Source organism: Mastigoproctus giganteus, chromosome 5 (genome assembly GCF_048544385.1).
Source record: "Mastigoproctus giganteus isolate SK-2022 chromosome 5, ASM4854438v1, whole genome shotgun sequence".
Classification (NCBI taxonomy): Eukaryota; Metazoa; Arthropoda; class Arachnida; order Uropygi; family Thelyphonidae; genus Mastigoproctus; species Mastigoproctus giganteus.
Genome location: NC_143579.1, coordinates 94599274 through 94625329, shown reverse-complemented (window position 1 = coordinate 94625329; position 26056 = coordinate 94599274). Strand labels below are relative to the sequence as shown.

The following is a 26056-nucleotide window of genomic DNA, read 5'->3' as shown; positions in this document are numbered from 1 at the left end:
ACACCTTGAGTACTGTAACAGGTCTGGAGGCCTCATTTTATGAAGGATGTAGATCTGCGGGAACGAGCAACAAGATTAGTGAATGGAACAAAGGGTTGGGCTTACAAAGAAAGGCTTAATTTATGCAAATTACAGTGTCCATAGACTAGGCACCACCTGCGAGGTGATTTGATTGAGTGTATAAAGCCTTGAATGGTTCGAGCAAGCTCAATGCTGATGGGATTCTTCCTCTAGCCCAGATTAATTGCCTGGGGGGACAAATTCAAATTGAGTAAAGACAGTTGTAGAATATATGTGCTGAAATTTGCCTTTAGCCAGCCGGCGATTGATTTCTGGAACAAACTTCCATCTGTCGTTATAGAAGTGGACAGCTTAAATAAATTCAAGGCAGAACTAGACAAAGATTTGGAGCGAATGGATAGGTGAAATGGGAAGGTTTTTTTTTTTAGCTGATGCTGTATAAACTTGCTTTCTTGCATCATATGCCTCTACTAATGCTAAAAGCCTTAAACTCATGCCTTTAAGTCTTAATTAGACATTAAGCCTGATATGTCTTCATCAATAAATACAGAAAATAAGATTCCTAGCAAGGGCCGGTCCAGGCATGGCTATTAGGGTTTGAACTCTTGGCACTCGAGTTCAGGGGGGGGGGGGTCCAAATTCCTAACTTGGATTTTTTATGTTAGGTTATTATTAATTTTTAAACGGTTTTTATTTATTAATTACAGTACATACAGACCCTCTTGACATTTGAATTTATAAATGGTTAACAGTAATTACGACCTTGAAGTAGCTTTTCAAGATTAGAATGTTAGTGGTAGTGGATGCACTTCCTCTGATACAACCCTGGTAGAACTAAACTCCTACTTTTCAGTCTAACAACATTTGAACAATGATCTTAAATATGTTCTTAAAATATTACAATATGAGTCAATTAAATTGATGCTTTACACTATGATTGTAGTTTTTGTTTTATGAACTGTCTATGGTGTATTTACACCAGTACTATAAAATATTGGTGTAAATACACCATAGATAGCTCATAAAAGACAACTACAATCATAGTGTAAGGAATCAATTTAATTGTCTCATATTGTGTCTCCCTTTACAATGAGTTGCCATGTATTGCACTACCTCAAATAAGTAACGCTTCACTAATAGAAGACTACTGTTACTTATTCTCAGTGTGCACCACCACCCAGATTGCATTGTTTCAAGGCTTGTTGGATTATTGTCAATGAGTAAGCAGGTACTCTGGTGTTGCAATCATACCAACCCCGTTGTGAAGTTAATTCCACAATATGAGAGATGCCAAAAGGTGTACGAAATAATACTATATTAAAATATAAATGCACAAGGCATAGTATGATATGAGCTTAAAATATTGGTGTATTTCTACCACAGATAGCTTATAAAATGGTGGCATCTGGGTGGTGGTTCCCACTGAGAATAAGTAACAATAGTCTTCGCTATTAGTGAAGCATTACTTATTCAAGGTAGTGCAATACATAGTAACTCATTGCGAAGGTAGTCAGAATATGAGATACAATTAAATTGATGCCTTACACTATGACTGTATTTTTTCTTTTATGAGATATCTATGGTGTATTGACACCAATATTTTATACTAAAATATTATGTATTGACAGAGTGATAGAAGTAGTAGTAATAGAGGCATATGAGGCAAGAAAGCAAGCGTATGAGCTTATTTAGTATCAGCACACTGTCATTACTGTCATTATCAGCAAAAAAAAAAAAAAAATTTTCACACAGCCATTCCCTCTAAAGGTTTGTCTAGTTACTCCTTGAATTTATTTAAGCTATCAACTTCCACAACGACAGATGAAAGTCAGTTTGTTCCAGCAATTAACCACCCGCTGGCTAAAGGCAAATTTTCCCACATCTATTCTACAACTGTTTTTTTCTCAATTTGAATTTATTCCCCCTCAGGTTCGTAATCTGAGCAAACAGAAGAATCCCATCAGAATTCATTGTGCTCAACCCATTCAAGGCCTTATACACCTCAATCAGATCACCTCAAAGGTATCTGGTCTCCAGGCACTGCAATTTGCAGAACTTAAGCCTTTCTTGGTAAGAGGATCCTTTGTTCTCCTACCAATCTTGTTGCCCTTCTCTGTACATGCTCAAGTAACTCTACAACCGTCCTAAAATGAGGCCTCCAGACCTGTATGCAGTACTCAAGGCATGGCCTGACCATTGGCCTTATAAAAAGGGATAATCACCACCTTTTCCCTGCCCTGGCAGCCTGTCTGCATTGCTCAGAAAACTTCACATCTGACTGCACAATCCCTCCCAGGTCTTTTTCATTTTCTACCACCCTAAGTGTAGTACCACACAGTTGGTACATTCCTCTGGGTTACTTCTACTCATATGCAGTACTTTGCATTTGTCAATGTTAAACTTCAGTTGCGACTTCTCAGCCCATCTACCCAAATTTTCTAGATCCTGTTGCAGTAGCACACTGTCATTACTGTCATTAACAACATCTGCAAACTTCGACACTAAGCCTGATATACCTTCATCAATATCATTGATAAATATACAAAACAACATTGGGCCCAATAATGACCCCCGGGGTCTCCACTAATAACATTAGTAGTTCATGAAGATCAGTGTCCACTGATTACCAATCTCTGTTTTCTCCCAGTCAACTACCCTTTTATCCATTGTAGCAACTTACCCTTAATACCATACTGCTCCAATGTGCAACAGTGTCAAAAGCTTTCCAAATAGTTATCTTTATTAACAATAACAAATGGAATATTAGTGCGACAGGAGCTAATAGCTCCTCTTAATTGACAAATTATATTATTCAGGAAGTGACCATATTAATTTAACTGATTGGCATATTATACTAACACTAAAAGGGGCCTACTAGGAATACCTGGGTCCCTCAAGAACCTAGATTCACCCCTGTGTGCATGGCACACAGGTGCCGTGCATGATAGAGGAGCACTAGACCCAGATATCCACAGCAGATGTCTAGGTCTAGCACACACAAAGCATTAGATGAAATTGATGTAGGTAAAATAATAAAAATGTTTGCTTCTGCAAAAAACAGAAAAGTTCAAGTTTTGCATAATTTTACTGTAGTATGGTGTTTTTCTTATCATTAGTAATACAGCAGACTCCCGATTTACCAGGATCAAATTAACTGGAACGCTTCAAGACTCCAAAGTAAAAAAAAAACAAAAAAAAAAAAAAACAACACTGGAAATCATAAAATTCAAGTAATAAACAGAATAGGTATAAACAAATGTTTCACAAGTCATAAATAAGTCATGATTGGGAGACGAATGTACCTATTATCCCACAACCCCCGCTGTCTTCACACCTGCTGCTCAAAAAAACAAACAAACAAACAAACAGAAAAAGAACAAATGTTTAGTTTGTTTTAGTGTGTTGCATGGATTATTGTGTTCCACTGCACCGCAAAAAAATAAATTTTGTTTCATTATTTATATGTTTGAAATTTCTTTTACAGTAAATATTTTTTTTTGTTTAGAAATCACGAAAATGATGGGCAATGAAAAAGAGTTGTGCTTTTAGTTGAACAAAAACTTAAATTAATCAAAGGTTTGAAAACTGTGTGTTAAGTTTTTTATCTATCGCCATATTTTTTTTTAGATACACTGCTGAACATTTTTTGATATTTCTGGATTTTATTTTTGCTGTGTATCCCAGAAAATTGAGAGTTAACTGTATATTTAATATCTATATGATGTTCATTTTCAAGTAATTTAATAAATAATTTAAGTACAATCAGTCCTCGTATAGCACGATAGTTGTGTTCCTAGAAACCCTCGTGCAATATAAATAACAGGTCCAATGGGATTTTATTTAGGAGCATTAGCAACTAAGGGCATATTGCTCCGGGGATATACAGTGGTCATTCCCTGACCTTTCCACACCCTCCGTATTTGGTGGTCATGGGCTTGAACCCTGGTCAAATCAAGCTGCCCACCTTGCTACGGAGGCACCAGATCCAATGGGAAAAATAGGGTTAAGTGCCAACCACCCAAGATTGAACACACATTTGTAACCAAATCATTACCAAACACAATAAATAATTGCAATAAAATACTTATGTATTTTATTACGGCTATTACGTAATAAAATATTGCTAATGCTTTTGTTTCTATCGTAAGCAAACTTGTACATTTTTTTGATTTTCTATCCAAACAGATGAGAGCGGTTCCATCTCTTCCAATTCTTTGTGTCTTGATCTAATGCAGGAGTGGCCAACTTAATTTGTGATGTGATCTACTTTTTTGCTTCAAAATGTGCCGCGATCTAACATCTCAAAAATTTCATTGCACAAATCGAGGGATGACTATATTTAAAATTTGTCGTGATCAACCGAAATTAAATCCGCAATCGACTCGTTGGCCACCCCTGATCTAATGGATTTTATTAAATCCATTTCACTGCATTTCCAGCTACGAAAGTCGTTTTTATTTTCTCTGCATTCTTTCTAATTCTGGGCGTTGCCTCATTTAGGCCTGTAGCAAGTGCAATATCACATGTTCTTTCATTCCACTCAAAGTGTTTCACAATTTCATATTTTTTCTCTAACAGAGGTGGACTGGCCATTAGCCTTACCGGATAAACCTCGGTGGGTCGGGGGCCAGAAGTGTGATTTTGGCCATAAACGCTAGTATGAGGCCGCTACAAATTTTCCCCGGTAAGAATTTTTGACTCAGTCCACCTCTGTCTATCCATATTGCTTTTCTTTTTCTCTCTGAATCTGTAGTGTCTTCACCAGGATGTTTCCTTTTCACACCTTTTAAGTATTTTACTCATTTTTAGAGAATAAAGCACAATTATAAAATGAGGAGGCACGCTTGATACGCATAAACAAAGCTGCGCAACTGAATAAACAACACCGTAAAGGCAGAGGCACATTAACACCTCCCTAGCTCACATTTTACTAAAGCACATTTCTGGAGCTCACTACCATAAAACAATAAAAACAATTTCCAGCTGCATTTCTGCTAGTAGAATCTGTTATAAACTAGTAGTAAACCCGATCTAATTGCATTTGCATAATACCGATAGCTGGAATTGTGTGGGTTTTTACGTTATTATGGTAAAATGTGTTTCCCCTTCACTGATATAAAAAAAAAAAATAAAAAAATACACTTTCAGAATCTTCTCTTCATTGCTATCATGTCGCGTTCAGTTGGGGTGATTCTGCGTTCAACTGCCATTTCTTGTAAACACAAAGGCGAATCGTGCATAAGCGAATTCGTGTAGTGTAAACACGTGTTATACGAGGACTGAGTGTACATGCATTTGTAGTAAAAATGCAATCTTCATCTTCTTCCTTACACACAAACGTGAAGTATGTATACAAAATTTTTGTGGAAGAATTGAGGTTTGGCGAGCTGTTTTTTTTTGCACACAGGTGCCCAATATCACAGATCAGTCCTGACCCTAGCACTGAATCCTGAGGAACTCCCACCCAGGGTAGAATTCCCCAGTAACAGTAGTCCATGAAGAAAAGTAGTCAATATCTGCTCTCTGTCTCTGGCCAATCAACTCAACCATCCTGTCATCGACAGCAGTAATCTGCTGCTAATGCCACACAATTCCAATTTGTGCAGCAGCTGTTTAAAGTGGAACGGTATCAATGGCTTAACTGAAGCTAAGTATATGTGAAAATTATTATTAGAAATGAAGACATGTAGCTATTTTGCTTGCAATCTTGGCCAATGACACTTGATGAGAGGCCAGTTTTGTAATTATTTATTTCTTATATTCATATTTTATTAGTTATCTTCACTCTCTATCTCCCTCACTTTTTTTTTTTAATATATCACTATATATGTATATAATTTATTACTTGTTTGTCCAATATATTTTCCAATGTCATTCCTTAGATTCCAACGTCATTTGGAACCTAAGGAAGTGCAACCAACTGACATTGGTGGACAATGCAATGTTAAGTCAGTTTGGCATGCCATTAGCATTGGGAAAGGGAAAATGAGAGTAGGTGTGTGTTATAGGCCTAATGAATCTGATGAACACAGGCACTCCTCGACTTACGCACTTAATCGTTTTTTTTTGTTTTTTTTTATGTATGTAAATCCATTTTTTTACATAAGTCGAACTTCAGTCTTGTAGATAAAAATTACATAAACAGTAAAGTACAACGCACCAAAATTATAACCCCTGACAAACTTCATCATGTACAGCATTTTACGATTTGTAACCGAATTAAATGAGGCTGAAAAAAAACATACAATGAATAATAATATATTACAGTATTTATTCAAAACTAATTTAATCTAAATACAATACGTAATTTAATTTAATATACAATCAAATCACTTTAAGATGGAGTCTCCAAAATAAAATACTGTTCACCATACAATATATAGTAAGCGCTGGTCATTGTGATCACGTTTGCAAGCTCAATTTTAATTCTATTAAACGGCTATTCTAATAAGTGAAAATAGGAAAAATATTATCCATAGGCTATAAAATTAAAGATATAGAACACAAATTTACACTTTACTTCCTCCAATTAACAAAATTAAATGATGCGTGAAAATCGGAAGAATATTTCCCACAGGTTAGCAAAATAAAAATAAATTTAGGCTTATGTACTAGCTTAATCAATAATTTAAATAACTGATACTTCTGTCCGCTAACTTTTTTTTTGGTTGTAAAATTTAAAACAGTAAGAAAAGCAATCAATAACAAAGAATGCGGCATGCTCAAATTGCAACTAATAAATAAATTTTTATTTTATTTTTTTTCTGTTTATACTCCGGCACGACAACCAAGTCAGTAGAGTTTACAATAAATCGTCAATACAAATATTTATTGTATTTAGTAGTCACGTGCTTGAACCCCGGTCCACTCAAGGAACGTGTGCTATGTACTCTCGCTCCTGACCACTCGGCTATGTCGGGTCCTACATGATACGCGCAAGTGAGATACAGCGTAATAACTTTACAAAGCTCAAAAAAAAATAGGAATGAAGAAGATTCTGTAATTTATTTATGATTTTTATATAATTAAATATTTCAGTGAAGAGGAACCACATTTCACCATAATAATGTAAAATTCCACAGAATTCCAGCTATCATATCATTGCACTAACAGAAAAGCCCAATAAACCGGAAAGAGCAAATTGTTTTTATTATTTTATGGTAGTTACCTCCAGAAATCTGCTTTAGAAAAACATCACGAGGGTGTTCAAAATTGTTTCTTATAACCGAACATGGAAACAGCTTTTGTGCGTATTTGTGAGTTGTATGCGAGTCGTTTGTACGTAAGTAGAGGAGTGCCAGTATAATGAGCAATAGTGCAGAGAAATACAGTGGGCCAGTAAATCAGAATGCCTTATAATGGGGGATTTCTGTGTTCCCTGTCTGTGTTCATCCAGTTCACTCTAGAGTTAGAAGTAGATGGATCTCTCCCATTCCTGGATGTCCTAGTAAAACGCGTGGGCCCACATTGTGAAACCTCAGTATACCGTAAGCCAATGTGGTGCAGTCAGTCAACAAACTACAGATCCGGCCATGCTCTTAGTCATCTCAACAGCACAGCCTGCACTCTATTCTCCAGGGCTTGGAGCCATTCCAGCACAGATGAGGGCGCCTCCGTAGCCAGGTGGGAAGGAGCAGCAGTGCGCAGCACACGCTTCTTGATTAGACCGGGGTTCGAGCCCGTCACCACCAAATACGGAGGATGCGGAAAGGTCAGGGAATGACCACCGCATATCCCGGAGCAATATGGCCTTAGTTGCTAATGCTCTTAAAAACCAAATAACAAACAAACAAACAACAATAACAGCACAGATGAAGCTAGGCACAACGAGATTTCTAGAGTGAGGACAGACTTGATCAATTGTGGCTACCCAACCCACATATTAGACAAGTGCTTATTACAAGCACAGGAGCTCACAGTCTACCCGAGACTGCCATCAACTCAGGGCAATGTACCTATCATCTACATTCCCAACTATCCAGGCATGTCGGGCCAGATCTCAAAAATCCTCCAAGAACACAGAGTAAAATGCGTGCAGCTGCCTGGTAGAAACTTATGTTCTCTAGTTTCCAATGTAAAGACCCCAGTCACCCCTCTCTTATGCAGCAGTGTAATATACCGCATAGCCTGCAAAGACTGACAGCTGCTACATAGGAGAGACCTTGAGACATCTTCAAGACCGCCATGCAGAACACAACAGAGCAATTCACTTTGCTGACACTGACCAGTCTGCAATCGCAGAACACTTCTGGCCCACCCACCACGACCTCAATCCCAAGCATGACTACGAAGTAATTGACCACTCCCAACACTTTCGCCACTGCCTCTGGTTAGAGTCACTCAATATATTGGGTAATTCGAGAGCCATGAACAGCTGCAAAGGCATGAGACTACAACCCATCTTAGAGTCAAATTTTAAGTCTAGATAAGCGCTGGAGAAAAACTACACATATCCATGCAGCAACAATGAACACCAGTTTAATGATTGATTGGCCTACCTCGTGCCCTCACATGCCTCACTGCTCGCACAACTGTGTCCATTAGAATAATTTTATCTCTAGAGTTTCCATTTCTATTGACAAAGAGGCATGTTCAGTCTCGAAAGCTACAAGTATCTATTTGATACTTATAGATTAAAGATATTTTATTTTACTGGTTATACGCCTAATTATTTGTTAGATTATGAGAAATATTTGGCACAGGATGCAAAGAAAAACAGCAAAGAGTTCTTTACTAATTTGAACTCGAGAAGGAAAGGGATGAATCAGATTGGACCACTTAACATAGATGGGTACTATTGATGATCATGCTCAGGTAGCTGATAAACTGAATGAGTATTTTGCATCTACATTCACACAAGGAGTTATTCAAGGAAGGAAATGCCGGAAGTTTATAAAACTTTAAGTGATTTTGTAATAACTGAGAGCAAAGTGGAAGAGAAATTGATGAAGTTAAACATAAGGAAGGCACCTGGGGTGGATGGGATCTATCCAGTTATATTAAAGGAGGCAGCAAAGGAAGTAAGCAAACACTTAGCCATAATTATGAGAGCTTCCTTGGACTCAGAGGAAGTCCCCATGGACTGGAGGTGTGCAAATGTGTCACCAATTCACAAAGGGGGTTCAACAACAGGTGACACAAGTAACTATAGACCTGTTAGTTTAACTGTTGTTCTGGGGACAATAAGGGAGTCACTGGTTAAAGAAGCATTGCAAAATCATCTAGACAAGACTGCAGTAATAGTTAAGACACAGCATAGGTTTGTTAAAGAGAGTTCTTGTCTGACCAATTTGATTGGATACTGTGATGTGGTCACAAAGGAATTGGATGCAAAAAATAAATTTTGATATTATATACTTGGATTTCAGGAAAGTTTTTGATACTGTTGCACATGGAAGACTGTTGTACAAATTGGAGTGGTATGGCATTAAGGGTAAGTTGCTACAATGGATAAAGGGATGGTTGAGTGGGAGAAGACAGAGTGGTAATCAATGGGCACTGCTCTTTGTGGACGAATGTTATTAGTGTAGTTCCCCAGGATTCGGTGCTGAGCCCATTGTTGTTTTGTGTATTCATCAATGATATTGACAAAGGTATATAAGGCTTAATGTCCAAGTTTGCAGATGATACAAAGGTTGACAGGGTTGTTAACAACAGTAAAGACAGCATGCTACTCCAACTGGATCTAGATAAGTTGGGCAAATGGGCTGAGAAGTGGCAACTGAAGTTTATTTAACATTGACAAATGCAAAGTACTGCATATGGGTAGCAATAACCCAAGAGAAATGTACTAACTGTGTGGTACTATACTTAGGGAAGTGGAAAGTGAAAAAGACATGGGGGTAATTGTGCACTCAGATATGAAGTTAGCTAAGCAGTGCAGACGAGCTGCCAGGGCACGTCATGGAGTCTTGTCAATGAGATGAGACTAGGAACATGCGAGGTGATCTGATTGAGGTGTACAAGGCCTTGAATGGGTTGAGCAGGCTGAATGCTGATGGGATTCTTTCTCTTGCTCAGATTAAGAACCTGAGGGGGCATAGATTCAAATTGAGGAAAGACAGTTGTAGAACAGATGTGCGGAAATTTTCCTTTAGCCAGCGGGTAGTTGATTGGTGGAACAGACTTCCATCTTTTGGAAGTCTGTTCCATCAATAAATTTGGAACGAATGGATGGAAGGGTGTTTTTTTTTTTTTTTTTTTGACTGATGCTGCATAAGCTTGCTTTGTTGAATCGTATGCCTCTACTAATGCTAATATTTAATGTTGCAAGTCCTAGTCCTACAGGTGATAAGGTAAATGGCATTGTGCAATTTACAAAAGAGAGGTGCAGTAGGATTATCAGTATAATGTTGTGGATAGGGACATGTGAGGCATCTTTTATTATTACAGCTATTAAGTTTAGAAATAGAATTGCTATTCTTAGCAACTGAGTGCATATTAAAAGACTAGGTGTGGTGCATTAGATGCAAAATTGCTCTGGACAGTGTGTGTGTGTGTGTGTGTGTGAAATACTAAAAATGGGTAAAGATGACACACACACACACTAGATTTTCAACGTTGTGTTTCAAGGTTCATTAATGAGCTGAGATAAGATGAATCTCTGTCTAAATTTGTGTATTTTAAAATGTTAAGCTGTGTATGATTTAAACCCATTTGGTATTTTCAGTGAATAAAGCCAAAACTTTTTTTTATGAATTTTAAAATCATAATCACCTTTATAAAGAATTTGACACTTAAGAAAAGCACTGTGATTACTTAAAAAATTGTTCTGTAATAGCCAGGTAACACTGTTGATTAAATGAAGTTTAGCGCTATGGGTTCATCACAGAATTTTTTTTTTTTTTTTTAAACTGAACTTGTACTTACCACCAAAAGCATATTTGTAAAATTCTGAATTATATAAATAAACCACATTTACCATGTCTGTTATTTATATTAAACAGCTATTAGGACTTGTACTAATACTTGGGAGGAAACATCATTTATTGGAATAAGTTGCCTCCTAAAGTAGCTGAGGTGGAGAGCCCGACAAAGTTAAGGTTGATAATTACTTTTTAGCGATGGACAAACTATGATCAATTTGTTTTTTTTTTTTTTTTTTTTTTTTGTTTCTTTTTTAAAGCCAGATGCTGAAGTTTCCTTGCATCATTTGGACTGATTAATACTAAATAAATTAAATTTAGTTGCAATTTTTAAAAAGCAGTGAATGTGTCTTTTAAAATAATTTCTTTTACATATAACATATTTATTCAAGTAACATCCACTTTTAATTTCATATGTGAAATAAATCATAAACCATAACCAATTTTTGCAGAGACATAGACAACACACATACACAAAGTTTAGTTAAAAAATTATGTTAACTTGTAACAAATAAAAGCAGTTATTTTTACTGCTTACTATTAATTTAAAATTGAAATTCCCATGTAATTATATCATCAATTTAATGATAATATATAAAACAAAGTGAATAAAAAATAAATTAAATATTATGCAAAATTACCTCAGAATTTTCATCGCTGCTAGTATTTCTCGATAGGGCACACCATGCATAAGGATGAATCTGAAGAGAAGATATTACTTCTGTCTCATTTCCTTGTGGAAAATCTGATATAAGTTCAACACGATTCCGTTGGGATTTGAACAAATGATTAAAAGAATAGCCAATTGGAAATGGAGTATTACCAATCTGCATTAAGCGGTACATGTTGGGCTAAAAAAAAAAAGAAAAAGAAAACAACAATAATAATAAAGCAACATGTTTGGTATTTCATATGCTTGTGAAAGAAATTGAAATAACTGACAATTCTTAAAAGGCTCATATTAACTTTACAGTGGTCACTGCTCCATTTTTTGCTTACCAGATTGTTTAGGATTTTGTTGTTAAAACTGAAAATTATATTTTATTAGTATTTTATTTTATGCTACACTTAGGCATTTAATCAGCTTATACATTTAATCAGTCTTTCATCTCACAAAATACTGGATGCTAACTGCAGGATAAAAAATAAACAATGTGCCTGGATTATATGGGGGGAGAGAAGGTTTCACCTTATTTTTTCATTCACCTACCAATCAAGGAGCATGAATTTATTAGCATTTATTACACTGCAATATTTATACACAATACAAACAAGAGTGCTCATGTCAAGTGATAAAAAAAAGCAACAACAAAAAAAAATAATTTAAATTAAAAATGATTAAAACATTGTTTTGAGTTTGATGGTTATTCCTTTTTCAACGATCTATCTAGTTCAATACACTTAAATTATTCAGAGAATTCAATTCTGATGGAAAATGGCTGCCTTCCAGTTCAGCCATAAGCTTAGAAAAAAGTCAAGGAGCTAATTTATTGATCTGAACAATAGGAAGGGTGGGGAACCCAACTGTTGAGGGAACTATGTAAACAGAGTTTCCTCAAAAAGTGGGCTGTCTGTACTCTTGCACTGTAATGTTGCAGCAGCAAAATTGAGTCAGAAAGGAGGCCAAGTCTTTTCTGGCCTCCTTTCTGACTCAATTTCATTAGAGCTTTGATGTAATATTTCCTGAACACATACTCTGTTCAGGAAATATTACAATATGTGTATAAAATAATACCTTTCATATAAAAAAACAGAGAAGATAATCATATGCTTGCCAGAACACTATGTCTGAGAGAATGTCAGCATATCTGAGAGAATGTCGCACACATTCTCTCAGATATGTTAAACAAGCTGTGCTTGCCTACCTGGGAGTCTAAAATGCTGATGGAACAGATATTTGGGTGACACTCAAGTCAAGTGGACCCAATTTCGGCGAAGTCCAAATGGTCTGTGACAGCCAAATCCCCTTGTACCTTCACGATGGTGGGACTGTTAGTAATCCTGGGTATAACACCCCATGTGCAAACCAACATAAGCAGGGGTCGAGGTGTGGTGCCCACACCACACAGAGGAATGCTGCCCCTCTGTGTTACCAGGCAATACTAGGTGGTAGATAACATCATCAACCAGTGCAATACCACCACTTTGCTTACTGGAGGTGTGAGGCTGATAAATTCTCACCTCACAACGATTGGGTAAATCTAATTCTCTATTCGATGAATAAAACCGATACTCAGGATATTGGGGCTAAATTGTCGAAAACAGTTTTCGATTAGAACCCGCAATAATTAAGCAAGGGAAAGCCAATGAGAAGGCAAGAGTTCCCATAACTACCACAAGCTTGCTTTCGCTCTTAATGGGGGATAGTAATGTGGGAGAAAGGGGCAAAGTAAGTGTAAGCGTTTTTAGGGTCAAGCGGCACCAGGGGTTCCCCCCATCTCCACATAGTTTATGTTGTGGTGTATTACAGTACACTGTAAATGCCAGAGATTTAAAAGTGTGTGGATCTTGGATCGTGTAATGTCGTGTACCGTTGTTCTTCTGGCCATTTAGCCGCTGGACCCCTGTTGGGATCCAACGTTGCCCCACTTACATCCCGTGGAGGCAGGCCAAGAACTCAGTAGACTTAGCTTACTCTGGCAGGTCCTGCAGCTTAGTTTCCTGAGATTTTGGCGGCTAGGACCAAAAAAAAAAAAAAAAAAAACTTTGGGTGGCATATTCCAATGGTCATCAAGAAAATAAAAAGTGATAATACCCCCACGTCAACACAAATAATAAAAATATCATTTGCGTTGACGTGGGGGTATTATCGCTTTAATTTTTTAGGCCGAATGCTGAGCATATGGCGGTTTTGATGTATTAATTTTGATGTGTGGGACTTTCGCTAGCGTGAAGATAGAGGGGGGAGGCAGAAGACTAGGGGGAAAGGCAGAAGTATGGAGCCAATAGAGAAGGCGGTCCCAGTTTCAGTGGGAAATGCCCATGCCCCACCAGAGAGGAAACAGGGGATGGCGAGAAGGGGAGACCATGTGGCCGTCCCCTCTTCCCGGGGAGTTAGGAATTATAGGTGAAGGGGCTAGAGTGCCCTCTTCAGGTCTCCAATATGGCCTTTGTCTCACGTCTGTTTCTCTTCATTGTCACTCATGGGGAAGCCCCATCCTTGTGTTCCTCTTTCTTTGATCAGCATCCTTCTTTGATTGTGTGATAGCTTTTTTTTTTTTTCTTCCCCTATCAGGTGGGTTCTGTTATCTTAAACAGGTGGCGTTCCGTTCTCAACTTTGGGTGGCATATTCCAATGGTGATCAATCATTGGTTGATATCCCTGTCCTTAGTTTTCATATTCCTTGGTGTCCATATTTAGCTTCATTACTCCAGTTGGCCTTGGTGGATGGCTATTTGTAGTTTTCTTCTGGAGAAAACGTCCTGGGCAAAGCAACTGAAGGCTGCAAATTCTTCTGGTGTACCCAGGAAATGGTGTTCCTGGGTGTTAGGAATGTATTTAATTCTCGTGATCATTTGACATCTGATGTCTTCATATATTTCACACTGATGCATAACGTGATGCCATGTTTCTAGTTCGCCGGAGAGACAGTGTGATTCTTCGATTATGCACAAGGCATTTAATTTGGCCTTGAAAGGTCCGTGGCTGGTGAGTAGAAAAGTAGTGTTTAGGGCTGGGTACAGCCATGCGGGAGCCTTGGGATACATCTTGGTTACTTGGGGAATAAATTTTTTTGTTATTGCTCCTTTTTCCATGTCTGTCCATCTTCTCTGCCAAATTTGTATGAGGTGGGCAACTATTTTTTGTTTCTCGTTTTTCCTGTTATTGGTGATGTCAATGGTAAGACCGTTGTAGGTGGTTTGGGTTCCTTTGGCTGGTAGATAAGTCCGCAGCGGGTTACCTCTAAATCCAAGGGTAGGAGCTCCGCAAGGACCTGTAGGGCATTCGTACTAACCGTGTTACATGCTCTTGTTCTTGTTAATAATATGTTGCGTTGGATCGTGTCCAGTATCCTTTTATTCACTGCTGTTCCTGCTTTCTTGTACCATATGGGAGATCCATATGTTATTATCGGGATGAAGATGGCTTTGTAATACAGGGACAGGGTTCTCCTGTTTAGCCCCCAGTCCCTGCGTGTAACTCTGGCAACGAGTGCTGTGTATTTCCGCAGTTTCTCTTTTAGATAGATTAGGTGTGGTTTAAATGATAAGTTCTGATCGATGATCAGTCCCAGATATTTAATTTGTGTTGACAGTTTGATTGTTTGTCTTGTCAGCTTGATTTGTGGTGGTCTTCTAAGGTTTAACCTCCCTCTTAGTAGTACTGAGTCCGTCTTCATTGGCGAGATTGTTAAGTGTGTAGTTTTGCCCAGTCCTGCAACGTTTCAAGGGCTTGGTTTGCAAGCGTTTCAAGGTTCTGTCTGGAATTTGCCGCGACCGCCAGGACGAGGTCATCTGCGAAGGCCTGGGCCTCCACCTCCCCCAGGTCCATGGTGAGGAACTTGTCAAATACTATGTTCCACAGGAGCGGCCCCAGGACAGATCCCTGAGAGCAGCCCCTGCGGACTGGCCAGGTCAACTTCTTGTAGGGTGTTATTACTTGGACGTTTCTGTCCGAGAGATAAGTTTTGATTGCCCTGTACAAATTGCTTGGTGTTCTCGCTGCCCTGAGCCTGCAAAGGATGCTTGGCCACCAGAGGGTGTCGAACGCCCCGGCAAAGTCGACAGCTATGACCAGGAAATATTTCTTGGTACACTGCATCGCTTTGGTGATTAGGCCTTGTGTCAAATACTATGTTCCACAGGAGCGGCCCCAGGACAGATCCCTGAGGGCAGCCCCTGCGGACCGGCCAGGTCAACTTCTTGTAGGGCGTTATTACTTGGACGTTTCTATCCGAGAGATAAGTTTTGATGCTCCTGTACAAATTGCTTGGTGTTCTCGCTGCCCTGAGCCTGCAAAGAATGTCGAACGCCCCGGCAAAGTCGATGGCTATGACCAGGAAATATTTCTTGGTACACTGCATCACTTTGGTGATTAGGCCTTGGATGGCATCTGTGGTTGAAGATCCCGATTTGAAGCCGTATTGCTTGGGTGAATTCAGGTTTGCCTCATTATAGTGGTTGTGGATCCTTTTATGTAATAATCTTTCGTAAAGCTTGCTGAGTGTGGACAATAAGGCTATGGGTCTATATGAATTGGGATTTTCCTGGTGTCTGTTTCGATTTTTGAGGATCAGTTTCAGATTGGCTGTCCTCCAGCTGGTGGGGAACTTGCCCTCTTTGATACAGGTGTTGTACAGTTGGAGCAGGAGGTCCGGCATAACCTCCGCTGCTTTCTTGACCATTTCCGGCTCGATGAGATCGGGGCCAGGGCACTTTTTGTTCCTGGTTTGTGATACCGCTTCTTGTAGTTCATTGGCTGTGAAAGGGGACTCTAGTTGTTGGGTCTCATATGCTTCGTTTGCTTGGCAGATGGCTTTCTGGTCCTCTGTTAGTATGCCTGGTGGATCTTGGATTAGATTGCTGAGTATGTTATTTATTGAGTCCTGTCATGTTGTCATGTGAGTGTTCCTTGTGCCATCTTTGTTGCGGTCATCACTTCGCCTCTGGGGAGTTTGTTTGTGGCGATTTTACACACCACTCCCCAGGGTTCAGTATTTCCCGTTACTTGGACAAGTCGTTCCCAGGATGTTTTCTTGTTTTTCTCAATAGTTTCTGTATAAAAGTTTCGGATCTGTCTATATTGTTGTCTCAGTTCCACGACTTCCGCCCGGGGCCATGTTCTTTGTGCCCTTTGATACTGCTTTCTTTTATCCCGTACTTGTCTTCTCATTCTTTGCAGCTCCGGTGTCCACTATGGCATGGCTCCCGTCATTGGAGTTTTCCTTTTCATGGACGCTTCCTCTGCATTGGTGATTATGCAAGTCATATCTTGTGCGAACTGGCTGGGGTCTATCCTTTCGCCTTCAGTCTCCCATCTGTCCAAGTCCTCCATGAACTGTTTCCCTTGGGTGGATAAGAAATTGCAGTAGGCGTCCCAATTTGCTTTCCCGATTGCGAATCTGTTTGACATGTATTTTGTGGCGACTGTTCTAGCCTGATTCCTTTGTATGCTGTAAGTGATGGTTCGATGGTCAGACGTAGTCCACACGTTTTGTACAGTCCAGTGGGTTATGTTTGTATCTATATTTCTGGACGTTAAAGTTATGTCGATCGTTTCTTCCCATAGCAATTACAATAAGTTGGGAGGCAGAACGGCTAGTTTATGACTGTAAATATCGAATTTGCTAGGAAGTCTTCTAGTTTCCGTCCGTTTGAGGTTCCCCTGCGGTCCGGTGTGGCACTGTGCCAGACAGGTGATTGGCAGTTAACATCCGCTCCAATCAAGGTTTTATGCCCTGCCAGGGTTGTCTGTACTGACTGTAGATATGTTGTGGCAAAGTCGATTTCTACTCCAGGCCTACAGTAGAGGGCTATTATGTAGTAGCTGCCTATGGAGCATATTATATGGGCACAGGCTGCCTAAGGCATGCAAAGTTGTGGTATCTTTGTAACCGTTATCTCTGGATTTCTTACTAGTACTGCTGCCCAGGGGATGTCTTCGTTGCTTTGAACAATTTTATAATTGAGCGGGTATCACCTTACTTGTTTTTGATTGGTATACGGTTCTAGGACTATGATAATGTCGGCATTATCCTCATCTGCTTGGAGTCGTACCTGCTCAACAACCGCCCGAGCTCGGTGGGCGTTTAGTTGGTGTACCTTTAGTATGCCGCAATTGTATTTTTTATGTTATATTCCCATAATCGATTCTTTGTTGGTAGGTGCCTTTTACCTTGAGGTAGGTGGGACAGTTTGAGTCTCGGATGGAGTGGTTGTGATCCATTCTGAGGCTTTTGCAATTGGTGCAGATGGGTTCCTTAGTTTTGTTGGGGCAGTTCTTAAAATCATGTCCCCTCTCTGAGCAGTGGCCGCAGGTTGGTTCCTTTTGGGCACAGGTGTGAGTGGTGTGGCCATATTTGCAACATCTAAAGCACGTCGGTATGGCCACATGCTCTCTAAAACGGAGGCAGCTCCACTCGACAAAAATCCTGCTTTGGTTTTTTAGGACCTGCCAGGTGGGCGGAGTCAGCTCAACTGTCCAGTTATATCCTCCATTTGTTTTGGACTGGGTTCTGTATTTTGGGGTCAGCAGTGCCGCCCCTTCTTGATTCAGTAGGTGGCTTTTTAGGCTTCTTCTATATATTTCTTCCGTGAGTTTTTGTGGTTGTAGATTTTGGTCCACATTGAAAATAACTATTGATGGGTCTTTCTTTTTTGGGGTCTCTGCCATGAGTCCCAGGGCATTTAGCTTGGGGTTTGTTATTATACACTCGGCTTCCTCCTTGCTTTCCGTCTCAATTACGATACCAAGACTTCTTGTTTTCCGGATAGACTTTATCCTAGTGTTTTCGAAGTCCTCTTTGAGATTGTTTATGACTTTTTGCTTTATTTGTTCACTGGAGGGTCTCAGTATGACGATGTTCGGGGTTTTCAATAATGCTTTCTTTTGTTGGATTTCCACTTTGTTTTTTCTGTCTCGTTTGGTATATTCCTCAGCGCTTGGGCATATGTGGGGGCGTGCTGTGGCATTTTGTTTGCCCCACTTTCCATATAGGTTTGTAGCCGTGTAGCTATTCTCTCACTTTCTAAGTATGTATCATGGAGAAATGTCTCCATTTTGTGAAATATTGTCACAATTTGAGATCTCAGTCCGGAGGAGATCCTGTTAGGGTTCTCTTTGAATATATTTTCAAGGGCCGTTTTTAAAATGAATGTTTTCTCATAGACGGAGTCCTCTGGAAGAGTGTGGTTCAGGGGTGGTTCCTGTTGTTTGTCATCATTGTATGTTTCCCTTTGAGATGCTGTGGGGTCGGGCCGCTCTCTAGACTCGGTCTGGGAGCAGGTCACTCGCTTGTAATTTTTTCGCTTGGCTTGAGAGGCCTCTGATCGGGTGTCCTCCATATCTTCTGTCTCGTCAATAATGTCGAGGTGGTCACTTTGTGACTGCATCAAGGATTTCATAATTTTTTCTGTTTTCCCTTCCATTTAGTGAATTCCGGATAACCGGGACAGTTCGGTTTATCGCGCGTATATTGGGATGATCTGGTAGGGCACTGAAAATGCTGTCGGACGATGTCCTCCACAAATCTGTGATTGAATTTGGAGGCACACAGGTGGTTATTGAAGTTTTGTGCTATCTCCCTCGGTCACTGGGGGGGGGGGGGGAACGGCCTAGTGTGAAAATGCTCCCAGAAGAGCAGGTTCACTTCCCATAGGGGTTCCTGGGGCACCGGAGGTGACTGTGTCATTAGTAATTCCGTGGGATGCATAGGTAAGGAGTTCACAGTTAGCCAGGCAAAGTTTATGGCAAGGGGGGTTCACTGAATTCATTGCTTCTGGTTTAATATACACATACAGCAGTTAATACACACAATATAACATACAGCAGTTATCAGCACAGTTTGGTGGAGCAAATTTCCTGCTCAGTTTTAACACAGTTTGGGAACCTCCCCAGTCAAGTGCAAACTACCGACATGGCCACTGCTTTATATCAGTGCCTCTCTATGGCCTTGCCGCCAGCCACATGGTGACCACTGTAGGTCTGGCAACAAAGGACACAGATAAAAACGCTGGTAGTTTACTAAATTCCCAGTAGAATATAAAAATAGTCTCACCTATGGAATTCTCCGATTAAGTTCTTTCAGCTTGAACACTTTTTTGAACTATATGCACATTTTAAACTACTAAATTCCATTAAAAATCAGGAGCGTGATAAAACGTGTCCGGTCACTAAGGCCGCCATATTGGCTTCCGTCAGAGAAAGGGGCGAGAACTTCGGTCCCACGCTGACAATAAGCAAAAGAAGGTTTATGTTCATAGTGAAACCACGCGCACACCGGGCCATGATGCAGGCTTAAGTAACTAAAAGAACAGTCCTCTTTCACATTTACGACTTTCTCCACTGCCATTGGGAGGAAGTGAAGAATCCTTTTTTTGTGTAGCCAACAAAGGAAAAATTTGAAGGGGGAAAGTAGCACCGAAGCGCAAGGCATATAAGGGTAGACGGTGGCCCAAAAGAAGAAGATGGGAGTTGGCTCTTCGTAGACGAACTAGTCAGAAGATCAGCAGAGCAGCAAGAGACAAAGGCGAGAAGAAAGGAACAAAGGCAGAGAAGCAGAGCGACCACTAGGCACAAAACACCCGAAAACCAGTAGAGGACCCCATCCAGATTTTGCTGGAGAGAAGGAGGCCGTATAACCAGTGGTGAGCTATAGTGGGCTCGCAAGAGCCCATTCTTATTTTTTTTTGAAAATTTGCGAGCCCTTTGTTGAGATGATCATTTATTTTACAAATGAAATCCTGTATGCAATTATTGAGTATCCAGAGCCGAAACTACGGTGGGGCGAGAGGGGGCCCCATTCCCAGCATTTTCATGGTGCAATCGATCGGTTATGTATTTTAAAATTGCTTCATTTTTTGATTTAATTAGTCGGATCTCTGTTTAACAAACTTCTTTATAGCGAATTTTTTTTATTCCACCTTGGTAATTACATTTAAAATAGTTTCCGTTGAACAAAGAAAATTTCCATGTAAAGAACGGATTAGGAGAGACAACTTGGATATGCATTGTTCTGACCTCTGGCGTTTAGGTAATTTAGATAATCAGAAAGTGCGAATTAAGGGTGAAAGGGATTACCATCTCATAATGTTAGTGGTGTCCATAAAACCTATGCAGTCACATACCGAGAAGTCGCGCTAGTCAATATGCTTTCCATAGCCAGTCAGAGGATTAAGAAGATTCTCGACATGGATTATAGCCTCTGGTCAATGCGTGTTGTGGTTCCCTTTTACTCCGACAAACGGGCATATGTTTTTCGGAGAAGTGAGTGATCCACACCTTCCAGTAAATTTCTCCCGCCTATGTTTACATGGTCACAGTAGCTGAATATCCATGTGATTCCGACATTTTGCACAGTATTCAAAGAACTAATGAGAGTAGCAACGTAGAGGGGGGGGGATTGAGGCAACTAAGATATATAAACTTTACAAAGATGAAATTTTGGCAGATTTTGAAACTTCGTCGAGCCTTTCACTGTGTAGAAAATGTTCTAAAATATAATGGCATACAGGCAATAATAAAAAAAAAAAAAAACCATATCACCAATCTCCAAAAAGCTAGCGCAAATTAAGGATGATTGCTAAAGAACTTGATGTGGAAACTATAAAGATCGGTCGTGTGTTCGGGTCACGATGAGCAGCTTTTAGCTTGCAGACGGCAATTGTGGGTTGGAGGAATCATTCTGAATCAGAAGTTAAATATTCTAGATTATTAAATAGACTTTTAAATTTGGAATTTAACAATTTAGCAGTAATGATCGACATCCTGCAGGAGCTCTCTTACCTTTCAGACGCTTTACAGAATCACAATGGTAAAAGCATATAAATTAACTATTCAAACTATTAGTGATATTGCTAATTTGAAAAATTCTGAAGGAAATTATGAAGCTGAAATTGAAAGCATGTTAAAGTGGGAAGAATTTGAAGGAATCAAAATCGAAAGTAAAAAAATTACCTCGTGACAAGTTATTAATGCAACAGGGCAATCTTAAATTAAATAAAGAAAAGAACGACACCATTGAAAGAAATTTTAAACATATGCAACCCGAAATCGTGGAATGAATTTTCATCTCGGTGGCAAGAGGGTGAAAACCGAATAAGAAATTTGTTTTCTGATAAAATATGAAATAAAAATTAATGATTTTAGAGATTTTGTTAAAGACAGTTTATCTTTAAAATCTAGTGAAATTACCTTTTGAATTAAAAAAGCCAGAAAATATCTTTGAAACCATTGCGAATAGCAGTGCTGAAGCTGAGTGAGCTTTCAGCGTATGTTGCAGATTATGATGACCATACGTCTAAATGGAAAACCATTGTTTCAATTTGATCCGGATCGTTATGTAAAATCATTCCTCTGTAATCATCGCTCAGCTATTGAGCAAAGCAGAAGATCGACAACAAATATTAATAAAGAAGTAAATTGGCAATTTTTAGAATAAATTTTTCTTGAATATTTGTGAAATAATTTTTTTTTCATATAATCTGTGATTTTTGTGTACTTTTTCTAGTGTTTGTTTTTTTTATGTAATATTTGTTTTTATATTGTGGAATATTTTGTGATAGTTTTTATGTTATTTGTGATATGGGAAATATTTCATGTTATTTTTTATTCTCAATATTAAAATTTTATCATGAAAAAAATGTATTCATCAGTGGCATAGCTACCATGTAGGCAGGCAAGGCAATTGTCTCCGGGCCCGGGCCCTTTAGAGGCCCGGCGTCTTTGGCTGTCCCCTGTTTTTGCAATTTTCATTAATTAAGTAGGGACCCGAACATGTTCTTTTCCTCCGAGCCCGAAAAAGGGTAGCTACGCTACTGGTATCCATTATATTTCCCTAGTTGTTAAAAAAAAAAAAGACAAATAAAAAAGTTGCACATGTGTCGAGCACGCACAGTAGATGGTTTATGCGAAACATCCTTCTCGTTTCTTTTAGGTATTTTGATTTGTATATATCGATTACGAAATAAAAGAGCTTTCTTATTGTAAATATTTTATTGATCATTCACAGATTTTCATGATTTCTGGAAGACAAGATACAATGGATTTATGATAACTAAAGTAAGAGATGTATGTATACTTGCGAGTGCAACGTATCTAAATAGCTCTGTAAAATAGCACCAATTGATGTATCGATCTTGTAGTTGAAGCGACATACGCAGCTGTTAGTGGTGCTTAATAATGGAATATAACGAAAATGCGAGACGAAAAAAGAAATTGTTGACATATATTTGTATTGTTGCAATCATACTTACTGCAGTAGCAACTTCAGGAAGCATGATTGCGATGTCATAGTATTCAAAAATTCTAAAAAGTTAGAACTCCAGACACTGTCGTACATGGTGAAGCATGACAACCAGGTTTTTAAGTTTTTTTTAAATAGACCTAGGAACGTTTTACGCATTCACTTATATGCATGGTTAAGGGGGTAATAAGTTGCATCTGTCCACCCCCCTAAATCTGCCCCTGATCGAGATATCATACCGGTCATGAAAAATGCGTCACGTGCTCTAATCATACTACTAGTAGTGCAAGCGTGGGAAGCGCCTCTAGTGGAAGCAGTGGATGATGTCATTTCCGTGACCGATAAAATTTACTCGGTATAAAGTCGGAAAAACTGCGAGTCTATTGTTAAAATATTCACAGCTCACCACTGCATATAACTGAATCCTAGGAGCGAGCAAATTAACTGGTAAGCCATTATATTATTCGTGTGAATGTAACAATTGGAAAAAGAAACCAAACTGGTAACATTTTCAATGCCTCTTTCCTGATCCCAACGAATTACATGTTAACGCAATATAGGTTAAATGACTATAATGCTCCCATAAGCACCCGAAAATTCCCATCCTGATGCCCACTAGAAAGTGCAGTGTACTCAAGTATGATCAAGCGCTGAGTTCCAGAGGATGATAAAGGATGCTCTGAGATATAAGCCGTGAAACTTTTTTTTTTGTAGTTGTTGGCGCATCGGCTTCTGTGGCCATAATGCACCTCCCAAGATTTTTGCAGTACTTTGATCCAAGCCCGAGGCGGGAATCGAACCTGCGATCTTTGGGTTGCCAGGCAGGCACTTTACCCACCCAGCTAGCCCGGTCGGCAGTCGTGAAACTTAGACACACCCACCCTTGTTTAGCCTCAGAATATGAGTAGTACCAAAAATGTCTATGAGCACTCCGGACGTTTAACCGAGAACAATCTAGTACACTACAAAAGGTAAGAATTGTGAAGGGTTAATGTTGCAAGATAAAATACAGCATTTCTATGAAGGGCAGAACGTACTAGTTATTACCTGAACCATACCTTTGACATTATGGTATGTAACCAACGCCGGAATGCCACACTGTAAACAAATCACCTAAGGAGAGTGCAAGAGTTGTATATCTATTTTGTTTTGTGTTAATAAATATTGTTATGTGTTTCACTAAGTCTCGTCCTTTCTGCCCATATCCAAACACCAGTACAGGTAAGAACCAACTAAGAGGAGTTATATGCGGGGGATTGATTCGACGCACTGCGATTGTCCGATCCTTTAACACAACGTGAATCCTTTGCTGCAGCCACAGGAGTTATATAACTTCTGAAGACTGAGGGCAGGGATTTTGTCCTAAAAGACTGTGAGTTAGGGGGACTACACGAAAAAGGGCATCGCCCCACTGAAACGAGAGGAAACAAGATGGCACCCTGAAGCGAGCAAACACAAACAAGAGGGTGCCACATAGCCAAAGAAGACAGGGCCACCCACAAGATGGCACCACGATGCCCTACAGAGGCTTGAAGTGGTGGAATCCATGTTAAGTCACCAGAGCTAAGTTCCAGTCAACCTTTCCCTATCTCTTCCTTCATGCAGTATAATTGATGTCTTTTGAGGGTATGATCACCATGGCAAGATCCAAACTTCCTTACATTTCGAGTGTGCAGCTCTAAAACATTCGCAGGCCAGCTCCTAGTTAGTAAACCGGACCAAACCTATTGGTAACTCTCTAGGAGGCTTCCGGATCAGCTAGTGTATAATCTTGCTACCACTACCCTGCCAGATAGTGACTGGAGGGAATCTGAGTAATGTGTATATGCAGGGGTCATTGTTGATGCCACATTATGTCAAGGATCTGCGTATATTCTTACCATGCGTATGCCATATCCAAAAATTTCGCTATTTCATACAGCATGTCCCCCCCACCACTTTTTTCTTACTGTTGAATACACCACGAATTGTCAAACTAATAGAGCAAACTTATCTTCGAAAAGATCTGTTTGTTTGTTTGTTGTTTGGTTTTAAGGAGCATTAGCAACTAAGGCCATATTGCTCCGTGAATATGCGGTGGTCATTCCCTGACCTTTCCGCATCCTCCGTATTTGGTGGTGACGGGCTCGAACCCCGGTCTGATCAAAAAGCGTGTGCTACGCACTGCTGCTCCTTCCCACCGGGCTACAGAGGCGGCTCGAAAAGATCTAAACCTCCCAAACACTTCCTCATTCACTTCACAAATATACGTGATCTCAGTTCTAATCTCAGTGATGTCCATTTCCAGTTACAGTCTGCCAAACCCCATGTACTTTTTCTGACAGAATCTCAGTTATCAGTGATTCAACCACTGCTCATCTCAGTTGCCCAAATTATTCGCTATATGATTCTTTATGCCTCAAAGGTGGAACTTGTGCATATGTCTGTTCTAATATTCCCTGTCAGAGACTTGTAATTTGGAATCTCCTTTTTTCGATCCTCTCTGGCTTAATATCTCTCTACCTCATTGTGTCAAATTCATCTGTTGTCTCTACCATTCTCCCAACTCCACAAATCAATTGGAACTCTGACTTCTTCTCCCTGCAACTTGACTTTTTCCAGATGTTGTTGTTATTTGGTTTTTAAGAGCATTAGCAACTAAGGCCATATTGCTCCGAAGATATACGGTGGTCATTCCCTGACCTTTCCGCATCCTCCATATTTGGTGGGCATGGGCTCGAACCCCAATCTAATTAAGAAGCGTGTGCTATGCACTGCTGCTCTTGCCCACCTGGCTACGGAGGTACCATTTTTTCCAGTCGAACTATCCTAACAGTGAGATCATTTTCCTTGGTGATTTTAATGTTCACAACTCCAGCTGGTTACCGTTTTCTAGTCACACTGACCCAGCTGGTCAAGATGCTGAGGCTTTTGCAATTACTAATGACCTTGCACACATTTACCTACCAGAATACCGGACAATCCAAACAATCAGCCAACACACTTGATCTTTTTCTCACAAACAATCCTTCCAAGTACATGGTCGAAGTGAGTGGTCCTTTAGGCACCTCTTCTCAAATGGAGCCTTTATCTCATGGCTATTCCCTTCCTCATTTTGTTTGGCATTACAAGAATGCAAAATGGGATGACCTGGTAGATTTCTTTTCTTCTTTTCCTTGGTCAGATTACTGTTTCAAAATTTCTGACGTCAACGTTTGCTTAGATCGTGTCAGTGAAATTATTCTTGTTGAAATGGAATCCTTTATTCCACACTCCACTTTAAAATCT

At 39.6% G+C, this 26056-nt stretch overlaps 1 protein-coding gene across 1 annotated transcript in view; it reads right to left on the bottom strand.

Moving 5' to 3' along the window:
• LOC150085573 (DDB1- and CUL4-associated factor 10 homolog) overlaps nucleotides 1–26056 on the bottom strand; it is a 209703-nt gene that overhangs the window by 15053 nt on the left and 168594 nt on the right. Inside the window, exon 7 of the mRNA XM_090373353.1 lies at nucleotides 11528–11737. Within this exon, the coding sequence (XP_090229479.1) occupies nucleotides 11528–11737 (210 nt within the window). The remainder of the gene's footprint in view (nucleotides 1–11527; nucleotides 11738–26056) is intronic.